Here is a 16,268-nt window from a genome sequence, read left to right as displayed (position 1 = left end):
ACTTCCTAACAGTGCAGCACTCCCTCAGTACTGTACTGGAGTATCAGCCTAGATTAGGTGTTCAAGTCACTGGAGCAGGACTTGAACCCACAATCTTCTGACTCAAGAGGCAAGAGTGCTACCACTGAGTCACAGCTGACACAATTCAATCCCCAAGCATGCTGAAGGCAGAGAAGACAGCCTCTTGTATATAGGAGCCCACGGCCTCGACAACAGCAGTATAAGCATTCATGAGAGATACTCTAAATATAATTGGAACTTATCCAACTAAGGTCTGCGCTGCAAATTACCCTGGAATTGCCACGTGCTCCATGGTAGATTGTAGTTCAAAGATGCCTTCCTGCACAACTGATAAATAATGTATCAAAGTTATGCTTGAGACTTTTCCAATTTGCCTTAGCACACAATCCTAGCCTTGCACTTGTTATTCCTTTGAAAATACCCAAAATCGTCACATAGATACAGACCAAGTGTCGTCAGATTTGAAAATTGGTGCTTTTGAAGAAATTGGTCAACATTAAATATAAGAAGAAATCCAACCTCCCGTTGGAGGGTGAACAAACTGGGTGAAACTATTAGCAGATGCAATGGAGAGACAGTAAGGGCACTGTGGTCCACCACTGCCAAACAGCACAATGCTATATCTCTGGGTAGATGTCCCAAGGCACTTCACTGGAGCGTTATTATAGAATTTGACACCGAGCCACATAAGGAGATATTAGAACAGGTGACCAAAAGCTTGGTCAAAGAGGTAGGTTTAAAGGAACGTCTTAAAGGAGAGAGAGGTAGAGAGGCGGAGAGGTTTAGGGAGAGATTTCCAGAGCTTAGGACCTAGGCAGCTGAAGGCACGGCCGCCAATGGTGGAGCAATTAAAATCGGGAATGCACAAGAGACAAGAATTGGAGGAGCGCAGAGATCTCGAAGGATTGTAGGGCTGGAGGAGGTTATAGAGATAGGGAGGGGCGAGGCCATAGAGGATTTGAAAACATGGATGACAATTTTAAATTCGAGGTGTTTCTGGACTGGGAGGCAATGTAGGTCAATGAGAACAGGGCTGATGGGTGAACGGAACTTGGTGTGAGTTAGGATACGGGCAGCACTGTTTTGGATGAGCTCAAGTTTATGGAGGGTGGAAGATGGAAGGTCGGCCAGGAGAGCATTGGAATAATCGAGTCTAGAGGTAACAAAGGTATGGATGAGGGTTTCAGCAGCAGATGAGCTGAGGCGGGGCAGAGACGGGCGACGATACGGAGGTGGAAATAGCCTCATTTAGTATTTATTCCATTAAGATTTTTCAGTTAGCCAGTATATCAGGATTTTAGTAGCTGCAACACAAGAGAAAAGGAACTATCCTGAAAGGTCATGAATGTATTAATAGTTACTGGCCTACCAACAGACAGGAACACCAGCGTCTGGAGCCAGATCTCAAGTAGGACAGGTCAGAGATATTGGAACCGATCACTTCAAACACTACAATTTTGTGAGATTAAAGCCTGAAGCTTGGAACAGGGTCTAGTAATGTCCAAACGTGCTTCATTCCCTATCCACGTCACTACCATTTCAAAAAGAGCTTTCTCCTTTGCTGACCAAGCTGGCTGGAGTAGGGCTCACTGGTTCTACATTACTTTGTGGGAGATACTTCCCAAAAGCTATGTGTGAATTATATATGATACAATAATGTACTGTAATGTGCTACTATAGTGATTACTCCTCTGAACGTTTCTCTCTTGTTTCTAAAATCCAAACTCATCACCCAACCTGCATTTCCACTGTGTTGAAAGCAAGACTCATCGCACCATCTCAAGAATGAGCAGGAAAAATGGCATGGGTGTAGATAGCTCCAAGTGAAGAACTATCAATGGCACAAGCACACGCATTGAGGGCTAAGTAGCCTGCTTCCATGCTGTAGTTTCTATGATCTCCTTCTCCAACTCATTCTTTCCTGCAATCTACAAGCTAAACATCCCAGTACACTGTTCGAAGAAGAGCAGGGGAATTCTCCCCAGTGTCCTGGCCAATATTTATCCCTCATCCAACATCACCTAAAAAACAGATTATCTGGTCATTATCTCATTGCTGTTTGTGGGACTTTGTTTTGCGCAAATTGGCTGCCGCGTTTCCTACATTACAGCAGTGACAACATTTCAAAATTATTTCATTGACTGTAAAGTGATTTGGGACGTCCTGAGGTTGCGAAAGGTGGTATATTAAAGCAGGTCTTTCTTTCTTTAAGATACAAGCCTACTGTCCCACTCTTTGATTTGCTTATCTTTTCTTCTATTCCTTTCAACATTTGTGTTGTCTTGCCTTGGCCCTTCACCTAGGTTTCTCAATTTAAAAAATACGCATTCCCACCACCAACCTGTCACTTACTGCAGCCTTCCACTATCCTGTTCTAACCAGCAACTGCAGTTCCAGAATGATCAGCAATAAGTGACCCACTATGTACACACAATACTAGTTGCCTTTCAAAAGCAAAATACAGCGGATGCTGGAAATCTGAAATTAAAAAAAATAAAATGCTGGAGAAGCTCAGCAAGTCAGGCAGCATCAGTGGAGAAAGAAACAGAGTTAACGTTTCAGGTCGAAGACCTTTTGTCAGAACTGGAAGATGTTAAAAGAGTTAAAGTTTTTAAGCAAGTACAGAGCCGGGGAAGGGAGGAAAGAACAAAAGTTCTGTGGTAGGGTGGAGGGCAGGAGAGATTAAATGACAAAAGGGATGATGGTGGAAGTCAAGGAAGGTGGTAATGGGACAGGTAAAGAAACAAAAGATTGATCAGGAGCTGTAAATTGCAGCAGCAGAACCATTACCAGCACTTGCTGTCTGAAAAAATGGGAGCAGTGGTTATGATCTGAAGTTATTGAAATCAATGTTGAGTCCGGAAGGTTGTAAAGTGCCTAAACGAAAGATGAGGAGCTGTTCCTCGAGCTTACGCTGAGCTTCATTGGAACAGTGTAAGAGGCCGAGGACAGAGCAGTCAGAGTGGGAGTGGGAGGGGAATTAAAATGGCAAGTGACCGGCAGGTCAGGGTCACGCTTGTGGACTGAGCGGAGGTGTTCAGCAAAGTGATGACCCAGTCTGCGTTTGGTCTCCCCAATGTAGAGGAGAACGCATCGTGTGCAGCGAATACAGTATACTAAACTGAAAGAAGTACAAGTAAACCGCTGTTTCACCTGGAAGGAGTGTTTGGGGCCCTGGATGGTGGGAAGGGAGGAGGTGAAAGGGCAGGTGTTGCATCTCCTGCGCTCGCACAGGAAGGTGCCTTGGGGAGGAGAGCGGGTGTTGGGGGTGATGGAAGAGTGGACTGGGGTGTCGCGGAGGGAGCAGTCCCTTCGGAATGCTGAAAGGGGAGCGGAGGGGAAGATTTGGCGTTTGCCTTTCAGTCTGTTCCTGCAGTTTGTGCATATTCACACGTGACCACCTGATTGCACTGCCAAAGCGTTGTGGTAATACTTATGTATCTGGAAGAAAGCGTACAGGAAAAAATCAGGAGAGAAACACAGGGTGTGTGGTATACAGAAGTCTGATTAAAACATAGGAGCACTGAAAGTGTGAAATTATACAGTGGTAGCAAATCTGCGATGCTTAATGAGACTGTTAAACACATCATGAAATTTCTGGACCTGGCCAGCAGTCAGACAATACTCAGGAGAGACACCAACATCCCTAGAGGACCCTGGATATCCCTCCAGAGTCAGCAGGTGTGCAAAGCATGTATCCAACTCAAAGGACTGATGAATCCAGAAATCCTAAAAATTGTTTACACCACCAGCTCATTCCTAAAATAAAAACAGAAAATGCTGGAAACACTCGGCAGGTCAGGCAGCATCTGCGGAGAGAGAAACAGAATTAACATTTCAGGTCGATGACCATTCCTAAGATTTATGCAATTGTCTGCCAACTCACCATTTACCGCCGGTTCATACACTAGTCATTTACTGTGCACAATGATCGTCTTGCAGTGTTCAGCGATCGCGTAACGGTAACGATTAGTCATCATGAGCCTGCAACATTCGCCACATGTTTGACCCAAATGGGCGCACGTTATTGCTCACGTGAGATCAAAGTAATATTTCTGGGAGGGTCTTAATTAAGAAAAACTTGCTCTACGTGCTGTTTATAACTATAAATACCACATTTCAACTTAAACTTTCACCTGGCAGCTCCCCATTCACGTCGATCCCAACGTTTTGTCAAAAAGCTGTTGTATTTGTGACACCACGAGCCTTTCCCATGAGTTCGGCGACTGTGAAAAGGACAGCCCAGAATTTCCACTCATATCCCTCGTGTTGACCGCCGCCGAGGCAAACCAAACATTTGCTCCTAGTTTGTAATCTTCTAGTCACAATAGCCTTTTTTTTTGGCCAGGTAACTTAATATTTGAATGGACATATCACAAATGTTGGTATTTTACACATAGGACAAACATCGATACAAAACCACGACATCGGAGGGAGGGAGGAGGGGGGGGGGAAGTGAAAACCCCCCCAAAATTTTGAAGCCACTTAAAAAAAATACTGATTCAAAGCATATTTTAAAAAATTTTTAAAAAAATCTTAAAACGTTTATTTCCCCCCCCTACAATCCAGTTGTGCATTTCTCACGATGATAAACCATTGAGAATGTGACAGACGCCGTAAACAAAAAAAATACACCGTGGGTTTATTCTGTTCACAGGTGTGGTGGCGAGGAACGAGGAGGACTCGCCAGGTAAAGAATTCCTGGACAAATGTATCTCTTTTTTTTCGCTACTTCTTCTTCCCGCACGTGGGGGCCGAGCGCGTAAGTGTCAGGCGCTGGTGGATTGGATGGAGCGTTCGCTACTTCCTCCTGTTACAGTAGTGTATCGAATGAGAGAGAGAGAGAGAGGGCGAGTGAGAGAGAGAGAGAGAGAGGGCGAGTGAGAGAGAGAGAGAGAGACGCCAGCGGCGGATTCTGCGCATTAACCGAGCCCCCTGTATGTATGTATGTGTGTATGTGTGTGTGTGTGTATAGTGTGTCAGCCTGCAAAGGAGCACTCGGACAAACCCGGCCGCCAAAACAACAGCAGCAGCAAGCAAGCAAGCAACACCACCACCAAAAAAAAAGCAGCAGCGATCACGTCTATAAGCGGGCATGGCTTCAGGAGATTTGTACGAGGTACTGCTTTCAAATAATAATTTTTTTTTTAAAGAAAGCTTATCCACCCCACCAACTAGATACAACCGGGGGAGGAGGAGGGAGAGAGAGAGAGAGAGGGGGGGGCAGCACTAGAAAGTAGCCCAAGCTCTTCCGAGGCTTGCTTGCTTGCATTTTTTTTTCCTCCTCCTCTCGACCTCTCTTGCACAGAGAGAAAAAAAAAATTGAGAAGCTGTGAGATGGGAGCGCTGTCGCTTGCTTTCTCTTTCTTATGATGCATTGCTTGATTATAGGCCTTAAAAAAAAAGTGTGAGTTAGCGGTTGCATCTGACGGGGAACAGAGGATAGGTGCAGCACTACGATGACCACAGCGAGAGAGAGAGTGGGGAGGGGTGGGGGGGGGCAGTCCAGGTTGGCGAGGTAGTAGGAGGAACGAGTGCAAGAGGAGATCCTGAAGTGTGTGCGCACTAATGTAATGACAGGACGGCTGACGACTTTTCTGTTAGCATCAATGTGCAGGAAGCTCAGTGGATGGAGTTTCAAATCTCATTATCACTTTATTTTGCATTGCTTTCTCTCTGTAGTTTTTAGCCATATGCGATCTACTTTATTATTGTGTATATATATATATATATATAAGTCTCCCCCTGCATTACGCTGGCTGGAAGAATGCATGGAGTTTTAACAGCGTGCCGTAAGGTAGCTCGATGTGGTGGCAGGTTGTACTTTATTGATGCACACATTTTTTAAAAAGTGTGTTGCAAAGCCCATTTAGCAGCTCGTAAGATGTGTTTGCTCCTGGTCTTTCTAGAAGTCTGCGCCACGGTTTCATAATTAATATACTTGCTTGGAAGAGTAAAATGAATTTGCTCTTCGCAGTAGCATTTATCAGGCACTCAGATCGGAAGGTGCTGTTAAAAAAAGATAGTGCTGCCGATTAGTCATAGGTTAAATGATATTTTCCCCCATTACGGTGTCACAAGTAGAGTGTTGGGCGATGCATGCCTAGAAAATGGACGGATTGATTTTGTGTGGAGGGGGGGGCTTTAATATTATCCCCTTAACCACGTATGAATATAGTTGGCATATAAAAATATCATCCAATATTTTGGTAGGAGACAAGCAGCACACACGTCAGAAAAGCACTGTCTGATGATTACTTCCTGAGATGATTTTACAAGTGGCAATGAGTGCTTAAAAATAGCCGCTTATACAAACTGGATGACCAATCCCACGGGCCGCCGTTTAGCGTTTTTCCCGTTGAAATATCCCCGCGTTGGTTATTAAAAGAGTTGCAGACCATCAGATAGTAAAGATGATGGCAGCAAGCCTTTCGTGAGTGAGGGGAGGCGAAGGGGCTGTGTGACCGCATCTATTGGAATATGCAATTAAAATGTACTACTTGAAATATGCAACGGCAATGTACAACTTGAAATATGCAATGGAAATGTACAACTTGAAATATGCAATGGAAATGTACAACTTGAAATATGCAATGGCAATGTACAACTTGAAATATGCAATGGAAATGTACAACTTGAAATATGCAATGGCAATGTACGACTTGAAATATGCAATGGAAATGTACTACATGAGCGCTCCATGTGACAAGGCACCAATGGAAAGTAAAATGTGTATGCGTTTCGGTCGAGCTTGCATGTGGGTAAGAGATGGGTCGTCAAACGGACGGTAACAACCATCGTGAGTAGGAAAATCAGACCTTGGTTTCCTGAAATCTTTATGGCTGACGGTCTGGCACAGTAGCTGTTGGCGTTGATTGGAAGCTTTACATGGGAATTGGATATTGGCTGTTGGTCAAGGCGGAACATCAACTGTGTTCATTGTGGGCGATATGGAATAATAAATCCATTATTATTATTATATGAATAATTGTTACTGACAAGCTCAAAGGGGTGACGATACAAGGGTTGATCTCAGGAGACGTTCTCCCGACCAAATGGTGCAAAGTGTACCTCAGTTGGAAGATACGAAAAATGGCAGACTTACACCCCGAATTGAATCATTGAGACCAAAAAATTTGATTTGTGCATTAATTTTTATGTCATGTTGTAATTTATAATGTAAAACTTGCCTCCTGTCTAGTACCAAGATATAAGCGAACGTTTGATATTGTTTGGCGGCTTTTGTCCAACGGAGTGATTGAGGACAGCGATATATTGTGTGTTTATGTTGTATCTCAGATCTGTTCAACTTAATTAAATGCAATTTATTTGCGCCGGTACTGCTGCAAAATTCGCCGTGGCATCTACGAAGCTGCCCCGTAACGACCCACCAACTGCATCGTTGCACTTAACCAAAGTAGAGATCTGCAAATAACTTAATTAACTAAACGTTTGCATTATGAGATATTTGGTCATGAAGACGGAAGGTTGCTTCCTATGGACAAGAATGAAAGCCAGACCAGACTGTTGGATCGAGAAATGGGGAGAACTTGGTGGTTCGGCTCCAGAATTGGAATCAACAAAACTGGAACTGCATTGGATGCTAGAGTGTATTGTGTTTCCTATTTGGGTTTTAAAATATATACACGGATATGCACAGGAATGGAAAATAACTGGACGACCAAGTTGAAAAGGGGGAAGAAACCAGGTAAATGGAAGTGGAGAAAAGTAGACGATGAAAAGCAAGACCTTTAGGATAAAGTAGAAGTTAAAGCTATGTGGCAGAATTTTAAAAATCATAATTACATAATTTTTGCTGAATTCAGTGTTAAAATAGGCAAAGGATCATGCCTTTTTTGGAAGCACGTGCCATACTTACACTTTTGGAAACAGTATTTGGCTTTCAAATATTTGACCAGTTTTCAAATTGGCTTTCACAACATTGGGACAATACTAGTGAAAATCAACAATGTTTTGAGGCTGAAAGGCTTTTGTAACCCATCCTTGGCTGTCCTAACAGTTTGTGGAATTTGAAAATGATCGCCTTTCAACGAACGCGAAGTGTTTTATTGATATTGGTCTTTTTTAAGGAATGTCTTGTCAACTGTTAATGCAGACTGGAACAAATGACAAAAGTGGTTTGTGTGTTTATTTTTAATGAAGATACCCAGGTAAGTAGCCCAAGTCAATTCAATAGCAAATTGTATGACCTGTAACTTTGAGCGACAACTCTTAAATTTTTCATCTCTGTTTGAAAGTACTTGGACTCCAGTTCTAAACTTGGGCATTGGCCTAGTGTATTCCTTTAAACTGGAGGTGTGAAATCTTGTATGAACATACAAAATTGACAGGCAGGAAAAGACCAGCGTATCCATCAAGCCTGCCGCACGCCCATGATGGCCGGAGCATCATGACTGAACACTTTTTTACTTGTTTATCGGATGTGGGCAACGCTGGCGAGGCCAGCATTTATTGCCCACCCCTAGTTGCCCTTGAGAAGGTGATGATGAGCCGCCTCCTTGAACCGCTGCAGTCCGTGTGGTGAAGGTTGTCCCACAGTGCTGTTAGGTAGGGAGTTCCAGGATTTTGACCCAGAGACGACGAAAGAACGGCGATATATTTCCAAGTCGGGATGGTGTGTGACTTGGAGGGGACCGTGCAGGTGGTGTTGTTCCCATGTGCCTGCTGCCCTTGTCCTTCTAGGTGACAGAGGTCGTGGGTTTGGGAGATGCTGTCGAAGAAGCCTTGGCGAGTTGCTGCAGTGCATCCTGTAGATGGTACACGGTGGTGAAGGGAGTGAATGTTTAGGGTGGTGGATGGGGTGCCAATCAAGCGGGCTGCTTTGTCCTAGATGGTGTCGAGCTTCTTGAGTGTTGTTGGAGCTGCACCCATCCAGGCAAGTGGAGAGTATTCCATCACACTCCTGACTTGGGCCCTGTAGGTGGTGGAAAGGCTTTGAGGAGTCATGAGGTGAGTCACTCGCCACAGAATACACAGCCTCTGACCTGCTCTTGTAGCCACAGTATTTATGTGGCTGGTCCAGTTAAGTTTCTGGTCAATGGTGACCCCCAGGATGTTGGTGGTGGGGAATTCGGCGATGGTAATGCCATTGAATGTCAAGGGGAGGTGGTTAGACTCTCTCTTGTTGGAGATGGTCATTGTCTGTCACTTGTCTGGCATGAATGTTACTTGCCACTTATCAGCCTAAGTCTGGATGTTGTCCAGGTCTTGCTGTATGCGAGCACGGACTGCTTCATTATCTGAGGGGTTGCGAATGGAACTGAACATTGTGCAATCACCAGCTAACATCCCCATTTCTGACCTTATGATGGAGGGAAGGTCATTGATGAAGCAGCTGAAGATGGTTGGGCCTCGTTCACTGCCCTGAGGAACTCCTGCAGCAGTGTACTGGGGCTGAGATGATTGGCCTCCAACAACCACTACCATCTTCCTTTGTGCTGGGTATGACTCCAGCCACAGAAGAGTTTTCCCCTGATTCCCATTGACTTCAATTTTACTAGGGCTTCTTGGTGCCACACTTGGTCAAATGCTGCCTTGATGTCAAGGGCAGTCACTCTCACCTCACCTCTGGAATTCAGCTCTTTTGTCCATGTTTGGACCAAGGCTATAATGAGGTCTGGAGCCGAGTGGTCCTGGCGGAACCCAAACTGATCATTGGTGAGCAGGTTATTGATGAGTAAGTGCCGCTTGATAGCATTGTCGACGACACCTTCCATCACATTGCTGATGATTGAGAGTAGACCAATGGGGTGGTAATTGGCCGGATTGGATTTGACCTGCTTTTTGTGGACAGGACATACCTGGGCAGATGCCAGTGTTGTAACTGTACTGGAACAGCTTGGCTAGAGGCGCGGCTAGTTCTGGAGCACAAGTCTTCAGCACTACAGCCGGGATGTTGTCGGGGCCCATAGATTTTGCTGTATCCAGTGCACTCAGTCGTTTCTTGATATCATATAGAGTGAATCGAATTGGCTCAAGATTGGCTTCTGTGATGGTGGGGATATCGGGAGGAGGCCGAGATGGATCATCCACTCGGCACTTCTGGCTGAAGATGGTTGCAAACGCTTCACCCTTGTCTTTTGCACTCAAGTGCTGGACTCTGCCATTGTTGAGGATGGGGATGGTCACGGAACCTCCTCCTCCCGTTAGTTGTTTAATTGTCCACCGCCTTTCACGACTGGATGTGGCAGGACTGCAGAGGTTTGATCTGATCCGTCAGCTGTGGAATCGCTTAGCTCTGTCTATAGCATGTTGCTTCCGCTGTTTAGCATGCATGTAGTCCTGTGTTGTAGCTTCACCAGGCTGGCACTTCATTTTTAGGTACGCCTGGTGCTGCTCCTGGCATGCTCTTCTACACTCCTCATTGAACCAGGGTTGATCCCCTGGCTTGTTGGCAATGGTAGAGTGAGGAATATGCCGGGCCATGAGGTTACAGATTGTGCTGGAATACAGTTCTGCTGCTGGTGACAGCACCTCATGGATGCCCAGTTTTGAACTGCTACATCTGTTCTGAATCTATCCCATTTAACACGGTGGTAGTGCCACACAACACGTTGGATGGTGTCCTCAGTGTGAAAGCGGGACTTCGTCTCTGCAAGGACTGTGCGGTGGTCGCTCCTACCAATACTGTTATGGACAGATGCAACTGCGACAGGTAGATTGGTGAGGACGAGGTCAAGTAGGTTTTTCCCTCGTGTTGGTTCGCTCACCACCTGCCGCAGGCCCAGTCTGGCAGCTCAGTCAGTCGTGATGCTACCGAGCCACTACTGACTCGGTACTGATTGGCCACTACTGACTCCCTCAGCCATGTAACCTCCTGGGAGAGGCAGAAAGACAGAGGAAAAACCCAGGGCCAATAAGGGAAAGAATACTCTGGAAAATTCCTCTCCGACCCCCTAAGGCAATCAAAACCAGTCCAGGAGATCACATGGATTAACTGTTATCAATGCGATCTCTGCTACAGACAAGAACCAGTCCGGCTCCCTCTTGAAGACATGCAGAGAGTCAGCACACCAGCCAGCAATGTATTCCAGAGGCTCACTACTCTCTAGGAAAAGAAGAACCGCCCAGTCTATCCCTGCTCTAATGTAGTTTAAACTCGTGTCCCCTGGTCCTCCCCAATCTGTTAAACTGCAGTGCGTATTGTGTCAGCTATTCAGTTCTGATTGTGTTGGCTCCGATATTTTATGTCTACCAGGTGGTATAGGACTCCAACATTGTTTTAGAACCATGCAGACACATGGAACAATACTATTGAATATAGTGTGTGTCACAATGGAGTATTTTGGGTGGTAACCTAATTTATGGTGGAATATTTCTTGTGTAACCTACATGACAAAACATTAAGTTGTTTTGCCACATTACTCTACCAAATAGAACTTAAATGGGCCATGAATTCAGATTAGCAATAATTATGACAGCAATGAAGAAGGAGATAGAATCATAGAAATTTACAGCACAGAAGGAGGCCGTTCGGCCCGTCGTACCTGTGCCGGCCGAAAAAGAGCTATCCAGCCTAATCCCACTTTCCAGCTCTTAGTCCGTACCCTTGTAGGTTACGGCACTTCAAGTGCACATCCAGGTACTTTTTAATGAGTTGAGGGTTTCTGCCTCTACCACCCTTTCAGGCAGTGACTTCCAGACCCTCACGACCCTCTGGATGAAAAAATTCTCTTCAACTTTCCTCTATTCCTTCTACCAATTACTTTAAATCTATGCCCCTGGTTATTGACCTCTCTGTTAAAGGAAATAGGTCCTTTCTATCCACTCTATCTAGGCCCCTCATAATTTTGTACACCTCAATTAAATCTCCCCTCAGCCTCCTCAGTTCCAAAGGAAACAACCCCAGTCTATCCAATCTTTCCTCATAGCTAAAATTCTCCAGTCCTGGCAACATCCTCGTAAATCTCCTCTGTGCCCTCTCTAGTGCAGTCACATCTTTCCTGTAATGTGGTGACCAGAACTGTACGCAGTACTCTAGCTGTGGCCTAACTAGTGTTTTATAAAGTTCTAGCAAAACCTCCCTGCTCTTATATTCTATGCCTCGGCTAATAAAGGAAAGTATCCCGTATACCTTCTTAACCACCTTATCTACCTGTCCTGCTACCTTCAAGGATCTGTGGACATGCACTCCAAGGTCCCTCTGTCCCTCTACACTTCTCAGTATCCTCCCATTTATTGCGTATTTCCTTGCCTTGTTTGCCCTCCTCAAATGCATTACTTCACACTTCTCTGGATTGAATTCCATTTGCCACTTTTCTGCCCACCTGACCAGTCCATTGATACCTTCCTTCTTCCACACGGCCAATTTTTGCATCATCTGCAAATTTCTTAATCATGTCCCCTGCATTTAAGTCTAAATCATTGATATATAACCACATATACTTGCTGTTTTTGAAGTTCAATACCCCAGTGATACTGCAGTTGAATACAAGACTAAAGATGGACAGGCACACGCCTGTGAGTTAATTATTTCTGTTGACTCAGAGCTTTTTTTTTTAGAAAGGCTGGTTGTAACCTAACTGATGTCCTTACTGAAAATATAACATAAGTGGGGTTTTCCTTGAAGTTATAGTAGCTGTCTCCTCTTCCATGCCTAGCCATACACGAGGTTATCCATTTCTTCCACTGCTTTTGCATCCAGCAGATCATGCTTTGGGTTGTTTCCATAACCGAGACCCCTTTTTTTTCCTGTGGACTGGTCGTTAGCTTGACCAGGGTATAGTGGACGTACTTCTCGTTTATTAGTAAGTGATCTTTAGTGAAATATTGCCAGGCGCTCTTCCATGTGTAGGATGTACACCTAATTATACTTTTAGCGGCAACACACGAAAGGAGGATGGGCTAAGAAAAGAAATGGATTATTTATAAGATTGCTGAAACAAAAATAAATATATATGATTAGCATAAAGGTTTTTGTGTAGGCATATTTGATTGGATAATTTCTTATTGGTTTTTTACCTCCTGTGTAAACTGTAAAACTGTAGACACACTGCATTGTTCTTTGGTACTGCGTTTTGTTCCATTATCTTTGACCCTATTACATAATTTCATTAAAGTGCAGGCAAAATGTCAATAATTTCTTGTTAATAATAGTATAAAGTATGAAACAAAAATCTGGGAAATCACTTGTATTGACATGCACTGTACCTTCAGATACATTGCCTAAGGTGTGCATCAAGTCTGAGGGCCATTTAGTTCTGGAATGTAATACTATATTTTACTTGATTTGCTGACCTGAATAAAATCTTACACATGGAAATAACAAATATCGAAATTGTACTGTATTTATATGTATCTACTTCATTTGTGAAATTTGTATCAATATATATCAATATGTGTGTTGCTGCTCAGTTTGGAGCATCCTCAAAGATTCAGATCAACACCGCAGGACACAGTAATTACAATCTCAAATCCAGACCGGCTGCTAACTGAAGTGAAGATAGTTTCCTCCAGAAATTGCGTTTCTCGATGGTTGACGTCATGGAACAGCCTGGAGAATTTGTGCTGGGCAACCCTGAAGGCTTCCTCTGGCCTAGTGCATGCTTCAGTAACTCTGGCTTAGCAAATGAAGAGCAACGTTGCATGTAGACTTCTGAGGACAAGGGACAAAGTACCGGAAGATATTGTTGGCTGGAGCACTATAAGATGGAGAGGAGGTGTGCAAAAACTTCCCCCGCTGGTATTGTGTGGATATCCTGGATTGATACCGCAACAACTCTGTGTTCCTGGCTTCTACATGAGCAACTCCTGCAGTTCTGCTTTAGTTATAATCTTGTGTCTGGGCTCCAAGTCTTTGACATCTTTCTCATGCTCTGGAGGATGCGCTCTAGCAAGGAGTGGAGCAACTTTATCCAATCCACTTGTCTGTATGGCTTTGGAGTATACTGAATCCAACAGCAAATGATAGGATATTCTTTGCAGCAGGGCAAACACGGCAGCAAAAGTGCATGTGTGGCAGATTAGACCTTGTAGGATCCTGAAGCTCCCATATGTCAGATTTTCTTGCATATTCCTATTCAACGGCCAGCTTTTCCAGCTATCTGTGTCACCTGTTTGGTCAAATGTAGCTTGGGTATAGATAGTGAGCTAAGGAGCTGTATTTTTGTAACGGAGAAGACCTTCATACCACTGTTGAGATGTGCACATCCAGCCTTGTGATCAACCTTTTCACAAGAGTTCCTTTACTTAGTCATCTTAGCATTGAGGATAACATCCCATTAATTAACCTTGCTGGAGGGTGCTGTCAAAAGCAAAAAAAAAATCACTCTTGTTGATATCTGTGAGGTAGTTGATGAAAATGAGGACATAATGGACTCAATTGGACAGCTCTTTTAAAGAGCCAGCACAGGCACGACAGGCGGAATGGCCACCTCCTGTGCTATGGGAAAAACCATTGTTCCTGGAGCACTCCCATTGGGTAGGTGTTGCAATGCAACAAACATCTATCATGGAATATTTGTGTCCTCCCAAGGAAATTATAGTCCTCTGAGAAAGTTATCTACCCATTTCAACAACTTGACGGATGATAGTGCAAGTGGCTAGCTTTGAGATTATTTTGAGAGTATTCGAGAAGTGTCAAGAGCTGCTGATTTGAGAATCATTTCTCTTCTTCATGAGATTGAGAGAATGCCGACTTCCTCTGAAGCCATATTGACATCTGAATACGCCTTTTACATTTTGAGGTGGTGCAAAAATTCTCATTGACTTCTGCTTTCCAAGAGCTTTAACACAGCAGTAGGAATGCTGACATGTAGCTGCCGTTATCTGATTTCTGTCCCTCCTCATGGATACATGAAACGTTTTGGTGCTCTCCGTTCATACAGGACAACACCGAACAGGAATGGTTTGAAGTAAATGAGCAAGGATGCAGCTGTGACAAAGTTCTATACTGCCTGGTCCAGTACCCTGTCCAGGATCAAGTATCTGAATAAGATGACTAACCTTATTGTTCCTGATCTTGACTCAACTGATTAAATTGCCGCAGTTTGGTGGAAATTGTGGTGGTGGACCTTGAATTTCAACTGGCTCTTCAGAAAATCTGGTGTTCAACATAACCACTTCATCCATAAAGATATGATGAATGACTTTGTCCTCAAGAAGAGAGGTAAAGAAATTATACCTCAAGACACATTTTAATGATTTCCCATCAGTCTGACTTCAATCAGATAGAAGCTGATAAGCCTTGTTAAGTCGATAGGGTCTTATTGTGTGATACTTAACATGATTATAGATTTCCTTGCCGTATAAATTGCCTGATCTTCCAAATCTACCAAAGTATTTCTTTTTGGCAAATGTTACATAGTGCCTCTTATTTAAACTAGGGTTGTGAGCCATTGCACGATTGCCTTGATCTGATATAATGTTCTACAGCTCTTGATATGAACAATCAACTGTTAGCCCAGAAGCAGTTTAGATTTCTTGATGGATGGATGAAAGTCTGTGGTGGCAACTTTCTGCTTGAGATTGTTACAGTTTGCCCTATCGTAGAGCTAAATCCTCTGCTTGCCATTGCCTTTAAAAATACCAATTGCTTAAATGCAGACCAAGGTAATACCAACTGGTAGTTTGTCCGTTTTCAGGCAATCAGAGGACTCAATAAATGCTTGTTGTAAGTAGACGTTTTCTCTAGATGAAGTGCAAATCAGCTGGGCAAGACCATTAGTTACTGCAAAGAACTGTGCAATGTAGCCACAGTGCTTGGTTTTTATTCCCTAGCTAATCCTACTGGTGGCACTTGAAGTCTATAATCAGGAAAATTGTGCACCCAAGGACAAATGACTTGAATTTTGTCAATGCTATCTGACAAGGAGGGGAAGACTGAATTATCAGCAGATGTTGGATGTTAAACAGTTGCCAACAGGATCTTCATCTTCTCAAGGAGCACTTAAATCCAAAGCATTTTTTTGTGTAATTCGTGGCATAAAATGAGTGCAACAAGGGACATTATAATGAGGAAAGATATCACATTAAACTTAATATAGTGGTTGCAAGGGCACAATAAAAAAAAAGAGAAATTGTACTATAGGTTGGCATTAAATTTCCCACTGCATGCTGTAACAACACTTGTTCATTCAGTTAACTCTGTATGGCCTTCTGCATGTAAGAGACAGAGTTCCAGGCAATGGCACTGTCTAGAGGGGAGAAGCTGTGTCTGAAGTTTATAGTTAGTGTGGATGTTTTGGATTAATAAAGAATGTTAAGATCCAGATTCAGCTGCACTTCTT

At 43.8% G+C, this 16,268-nt stretch overlaps 1 protein-coding gene across 3 annotated transcripts in view; it reads left to right on the top strand.

Moving 5' to 3' along the window:
* The first annotated feature begins 4,917 nt into the window (after positions 1-4,917).
* LOC137333374 (chromodomain Y-like protein 2) overlaps positions 4,918-16,268 on the top strand; it is a 104,238-nt gene continuing 92,887 nt past the window's right edge. For all 3 annotated transcript variants that reach the window (XM_067997518.1, XM_067997520.1, XM_067997517.1), the window contains exon 1: positions 4,918-5,140. In XM_067997518.1, the coding sequence (XP_067853619.1) occupies positions 5,117-5,140 (24 nt within the window). In that variant the 5' untranslated portion in view covers positions 4,918-5,116. The remainder of the gene's footprint in view (positions 5,141-16,268) is intronic.

Source organism: Heptranchias perlo, chromosome 16 (assembly GCF_035084215.1).
Source record: "Heptranchias perlo isolate sHepPer1 chromosome 16, sHepPer1.hap1, whole genome shotgun sequence".
Lineage (NCBI taxonomy): Eukaryota > Metazoa > Chordata > Chondrichthyes > Hexanchiformes > Hexanchidae > Heptranchias > Heptranchias perlo.
This window is presented reverse-complemented; position numbering and strand designations above follow the sequence as displayed.